Raw genomic sequence first — 6,756 nt, 5'->3', positions numbered from 1 at the left:
GTACTACAGCGGCCATCCCACTTTCGGAGTACGGTAGGTGCGACAGTCAACTCACAAGTAGGAGAGGGTGGTTTTAGTTAGTAGGCAGGATAACAGGAAGGCATCCGTTTGCAGGACCTCCTTCTAGAGGAAAATGGGTGTAAATGTACTTCTTTACCCTGAATCCAACAAACGCCAGCCATCTTTAGGGATGGGTTAACCTAGTACGGTTTTTAGAAATTTCCACCCTCAGAGAAGATGCTGATAGATAAATAAAGCATAACGTAGGAAAGGGTATAAGAACGAATTATGTGATGTACGTTAAATGAACGAATGTTAAATGTTGTGTATGTGTTTATGCTCCTCAAATCGGTCTACGCGAGAATGTAAGAAAAGCTTTCCATGATCAGTTAGGAGATATACCGAGTAATATCCAATCAGAGGAGATATTCATAATAGGAATTAACTTTTAGGCTAATATGGGCCAATCCAAGAGAGAAGATGAAGCAATACTTAAAGGACTAGGGTTTGGGACTAGAAACTAAGCTACAGAATATACTAGATGTTATCCTGTAAGTAGTAACAGCATTAGATGCGGCAACGTCGAGAACTCGCATTTTATGCGGTAAGTTGAAATTTTTTGTTACTCTCGTTAAAACCTAAAATATAGAAAGACTTTTCTTATCTTCCAAGAGTTCTATTACTGGCGTATGCAGTTTTAAAGCCAGGCTACATACCTACATCCTTTTGCAATTTCGTTGTTATGGTTTCGTCGCCTTCTGCTTTCTCGTTTCATTTCTGTCGATTAACAGAAGGGACTATAACCTTTCTGTGTTCTTACTTGCCTATAACATATGGCCTCCAAAGGTCGACAACATTTAAAGTGAGTGTGTACATATTTTTTAGACTATTTTTGTTAAAGTTTATGGTCGATTGGGGACACGTTTGTAGAATTCATCTTATGATTGAATTTATACTTATTTCAATTATTGAGTTAGTAAGTTACGTATTTTTTATTATTGTGAGTAAAGTATGTGTAACATTTATGAGTTATAATATTATAATATTTACGATAGAATGTTTTTGCATATATTTGAATTAAAGATACATTGATGTAATTGAGTTAGAGAATATTACGAGATATGATATGTCATTTATAATGAGTAATATCAAATAAAACCTAAAAAGCTTTTTCAGTTTGACAAATTGCGATCCGTAGCCTTTTATTTATCAATTTTTATAAATGTTTAGGCAGAAATTAATTTTGAGTAATCATTTATTTTATTATGATCGAGGACCGCAAACTATTAGATTATTATTGTTAGTATGTACCTTTTTTAATTTTTTTTAGCAGTAAATAAATAAATTTTTTAAAGATTTTATTTTATTGACAATATAACTTTTTGCATTATTTTATTGGCGATATAACTGTTTTGCATTATAAAGGTAAACATGTCAATTTTAGTAGTTTTGCTTATATAATTCATTGATGTTTTCTGAAGATTTTGAGTCCTTTATAAATCTCTGATTAAGATTTATTGGCGTAGTTTATTCTCCTTTTGCAATTTAGTATTTCTTGGTTTTTCGTTAAAATATATTATGCTGATGGAGTAGTGTTAGTAGGAAATACAGAAGGGGAATAATAATAATAATAACAAAAACTGGAACAATGGGGACAAACTCTTGAGGAAGAAGGATTAAAGATTTAAGTAGGACAACAACATTTGGAATTGTTTATTATTTGGAATGTTCATTTAAAGATGGATTTATGTACTGTAAATCAAATGATAAGTTTGGATGGTGAAATAACAATAATAATATAAAAGTAATAGTTTTAAGTACCTAGGCTCGGTATTATAGAGTAATGGAGAAATATATAGAGATGCATGCATCAGAATTAGGGTGGGATAGTTAAAGTGGAAGGAAGCGGGTGGTGTATTAAATGAAAAAAAGATTCCAATGAAAGTGAAAGGACCAGTCATGATGTACGGAACTGAATATTGGGCAGTAAAAAGAAAGAGAAACAACCAATGCATGTGCCAGAAATGAAAATGTTTAGACGGATAAGTGGAGTGATAGAAAAGGATAAAATTAAGAGTAAGTATTATAAGTTAAGTCTAGGAGTGGTACCAATTGATGCCAAAATGAAAGAACAATTGATGCCAAAATGCGAGAGCATGAGTTAAGATAGAATCTTATAGAGGAACGTAATTAGGGTAACATATTTAGGGAAACTTATTTATGGAAACGACCCCTTATAAGAATAAAGGCAAAGATAACGATGTTGAGCTCTTATTGTTCCAATCTCTAAATCTTCTCAAATAGTAATAATAAATGTTTACAGAGGTTGTATTGCTATTTTGACAAATAGTTTTATGCACAGTTTCCCTTCTGCTCCTGTTTTAAGTTACATGTATTGCATTGATTAAGTTTGTGTTTAGCAATTCCTTTCGATTTTTAAATAAATCAACTTTCTGAGTCAACTAAATAAGAGGAAACAAGTGTTCGTACTAGATTGCTGTTTTTTGAAATTATGTGTGTTTTTTAATATTTTTATAAATGCCTAAATGTTTTTCCATAAAAGTCACGTCCTTCTGTATGGTGACTACACTGCCAACAGGCTTTATAAAAAAGAGAATTCACAGCTAATCTTAGTTACGATTTTTTTCGATAGTTTCATACCTTAACTACCAGTCATCTGGGTCCTAACGTTGCTCAACAAATCTGTAATCATTGTGTGTTTGTAAAAGAAATAGCTAGTTGAGCATATTATTATAATTCATTTAACATTGCAGATTTTTGTGTGTTTGTGGTGCTGATATGGTATAGTTTCTATTAATAAGAGTTAACGTAGGATCAAAGGTGAAATATAACGTGGAAGACAAATCGTAGCAAATGCAACTTAACTTATTTGTTCTATACGGTATATGGTTGATGACTTAAATTTGTCATTAAATCCGTATGTACATGAAGATATTTTGGTAACTAAATAAAATTAAAAATATTAAACTTTTAGTATAATTTAAAAAATAACAACAAAATATAACAAAATTCTAACCTAGCATAATATTATATTTCTTCTATTTTCTCCAAATTTCTTTTATTATTGCACTCCAATTCCTTTAATACCATATCACCCTAAAACATAGAATATTGTTATTAAAATGTGAATCACAAGCTTACATTTTTTTTCCATGAAAAAGTTTAATAGAAGTCTTATAGTAAATGGGATGTACTGATCACGAATCTGTCTTTAGTTTTTTTTCCAGCACGTCAGGTTTTCAAGAAAAGTGTGTTTGAAATTTTTTATAGAAACTGCCAAAAATACTGAGAAAATATTTATTGAAACTTTATTTAATACAACATTACACTGCAAAATTGAGTTTTCTTAAAAAAAGGAATTCAGTATGACCAATGTTAGACAATATTTGGTTTTTTTTAAATAGAAACGCTCTTTTTCCATGAAAACTGCGTTTTGTGGTCTTCTTTTTATGGATGTTTGTGATTGAGTCTCTCTTTAAGGTCTAGCAGTAATCAGCCATCATTCTTATATCCCATCTTCCTTGGTAACTTCTCTCCATCTCCTTTATATCTTGATGTAACCTCTCTCTCTGCTTATCGCTGACAGCTCCAAGATTTTCGGAAAAATAGTCAACGTGGGAATCCAGTAAATGAAGTTTGACGCTCATATTGCATCCGTTTTTTAAAATTTTAGACCATGTTGGCTACAATTTCTTTATAGTTTGAACACTTGTTGTTTTCAATGAAACCGTCTATGACTTCTACGGAAGAACTCCATGCTTCAGATCTTCATACTGGGTCATTGTATCCTGAAACAATCTGCACAAAAAACATGGATACTTTGTGAATCCAGACTGCTGACCCAAAAGCATGGATATTATTTTAAGATCTCCACAGTATTTGCCAAGAATATTCGCTATACTTTATTTTATTTAGCAACATCTCAAGATTCTCATAGGTTTCTTTAAGATGCACGGAGTGAGCAACAGGCACTGAGGCATAAGTATTACCATTGTGCAACAAGACACCCTTTAGACTTCTCTTAGAAGAATCAATAAATAACCGCCATGATGTGGAATCGTAATTGTCAGCTCCCAGTTTCATGAGAACTTAAGTAATACTATGACAATACACCAGTGAGCCCTCTTGAGAAAAATATTCCGCTAACTATTTTTCACGATGCTTTCCTATACCACGAAAATGTGGTACCTGGAGCCAATAAATTTTTATCTTTCAGTCGTGATCCTAAGATTTGTGCAGCATCCTTCGATAGGCCTAAGTCTCTCACTAAGTTATTTAGTTCGGCTTGGATAAACTTTTGAGGTTGGTCTATGTTAGGATTGAATTCGTCTTCATCGGTTTTTTCTTCTGAACTTTCATCTGATGATTGCTGTTTGATGGTGTGAAGAAAAGGCGGAAGAATTGAAATTCCTAGTCCATGAGATACAGGTCGTTTAGCAGAAGGTTAATCAGGATATTGAATTTTGTGTTTATTTTTTAAATTGAAACCGTTGATATTGCAGGAGCAAAAGTAGCAGTCGTCTCCATGGTTTTTTGGTTTCCTCCGTACCATAGGAATGCCTAAGGGTAAAGAGTTACATATACCTTTTGTCCATTTTCTCAGTAGTTCGACACACTGAAAGCACACTTTGTGTGGAGCCCGAGGTTTGTCGTGATCACCAAGCTTTACACCAAAGTAAGCGTGATAAGCTTTCTTTATAAAGTCTGTTGTGTTTCGTTAATGCTTTCCCATTGTTAAATCACCACACACGTAACAAAATATATGAGGACTGTTCTTATATTTTCTTGATGACATTATGACCCAAAAAACACTCATAAAACAAAATACAACTCGATGCTACAAACAACTGACGCTAACTCTATTCACGTAATACACAACTGCCGATGCCGTCAAGTTGACAGCATCGGCAGTGTTGCCATTCAAATGAAATTGAGATAATGTATTAAAATATTTTCTTTCGAAATATAGTAAAGTATTTTAAAGAAATAATTTTAATGCAATTTACGAAATATCAATAAGGTATTTGTTTGCGCTAATACATAACATCTCACAATGTTTTTTTAATTTTGTGAAAAATTTAGACGTCATGAATGAGCCTACCCGTATTAGCTAAGGACACATATCAAACTCAAAACACCAAAAATCATGTCGGTCTGTGAACTTATTTAGCTTCATATGGTAACATATTTTAATTTTAAAAGTTTCTTGGCGAATATTTATTAGTTTAAAATTACTGCCACTATTTAGCAACAAATTACTGATAATACATTATGTTCTCTACGGCCAACTTTACTTATTGCGATTTATTAATGGATATTGTAAAGATTAATAATTTTTACAATATAGTCTAGAAATAATTAATTTCACAAGACAATATTTAATTAATAATGCAATATCCTACTCACATTTGTGTGAATTATTGTACCCTGATTAGTACTCTGTTTGCTTTCTTGTTTTTTGTTTTTCTTTCGCTCCAGTATGTTTCTAATAAACGGTGCTAGAAGATTTGGATCAACTTCCTCGGGTTTTAGGGGTTTCGTGATATAACTCACTGTTAGCCCCACTAATAAGGCCACCAAGGTTCCAATTAAACAGTACCACAAATATGACAGTCTGAGTATCATATATTTTTCACTAAAACAAATAAAATATTTATTTAGATGCATTTAGATCTGAGTTTAGTTATCATAAAAACAAATTTAGTCCACAAACAACCTCGTGAAGATCCAACAAAATAAAAAGGACAATAAACAGTAGAAAATAAGACACTACTGAAGAAAGATAAGATCTTGTGGTAGACAATAAAAGGACTACAGACAAAAATAGAAAATCTACAATCAAAAAACAGAAAAACAGGAACAAAATTATAATCAATATGAATTCAGATGGGAAAAGGGGGGAAGAAACTTCCACAGATATTTAACAAAAGTCAAAAGTGGCTACTACAAATTAATGATAATTAAATTTTTAGATGTAACTATTGTAATGTACTCGGAGTACATTTTTGAAGAGGCTTTAAAAGATATTGTTTTCCAATACCATAAAAGGGCTGCAAAACTTAATGAACCAAATAACGGAAACAAGAAGAACATATGGACTGGATATAAACACCAGCAAAACCAAGCTAGTGATCATCAGCAAGGAAAACATAACTGGAGCAAATCTGTATGTGAACCAAATGAGAATTGAGGATGTCTCACAATACAACTACTTGGGTACTATTATCAATGAGTCGTGGGACAATACCCAAGAGATTAAATGTTGCATCGGAAAGGCAAAAAGTGCATTCTTGACTATGAGCTCTGTGTTCAAGAGCAGTGACCTCACCTTAGAAACAAAAATAAGTCTCCTTAAATGTTACGTGTACTCAGTGCTTCTGTACGGAGTAGAAACGTGGACATTGAAGGCGGAAACTCTATCAAAACTTCAGGCTTTTGAGCTATGTTTATACAGAAGGATGGTTATACAAAGTCACCAATGAAGAAGTACTGCGGAGGATGAACACAACCGTGGATTTGGTCAACATCGTGAAGGGCCTTAAGCTGCAGTACTTGGGACATATAATGAGAAATCAAGGCAGATACGAGCTACTTCAATGCATTTTGCAAGATAAAATAGAAGGAAAAAGAGCCCCAGGACGAAGAATAATATCCTGGCTTGCTAACCTGAAAACATGATATAGAAAGACCTCAACACAGCTATTCCATATAGCAACCAACAAAGTCATCATAGCC

The 6,756-nt window shown here is 32.8% G+C and overlaps 1 protein-coding gene across 1 annotated transcript in view; it reads right to left on the bottom strand.

The window, feature by feature from the left end:
* Positions 1-2,979: 2,979 nt before the first annotated feature.
* The window catches only part of LOC140436659 (uncharacterized), a 96,166-nt gene continuing 92,389 nt past the window's right edge, over positions 2,980-6,756 (bottom strand). Inside the window, exons 25-26 of the mRNA XM_072525666.1 lie at positions 5,428-5,656; positions 2,980-3,117 (exon numbers count right to left, since the gene is read on the bottom strand). Coding sequence (XP_072381767.1) covers positions 3,049-3,117; positions 5,428-5,656 — 298 coding nt within the window. The 3' untranslated portion in view covers positions 2,980-3,048. The remainder of the gene's footprint in view (positions 3,118-5,427; positions 5,657-6,756) is intronic.

Source organism: Diabrotica undecimpunctata, chromosome 1 (assembly GCF_040954645.1).
Source record: "Diabrotica undecimpunctata isolate CICGRU chromosome 1, icDiaUnde3, whole genome shotgun sequence".
Classification (NCBI taxonomy): Eukaryota; Metazoa; Arthropoda; class Insecta; order Coleoptera; family Chrysomelidae; genus Diabrotica; species Diabrotica undecimpunctata.
The sequence above is the reverse complement of the archived record's forward strand: the minus strand, read 5'-3'. Positions and strand labels throughout refer to the sequence as shown.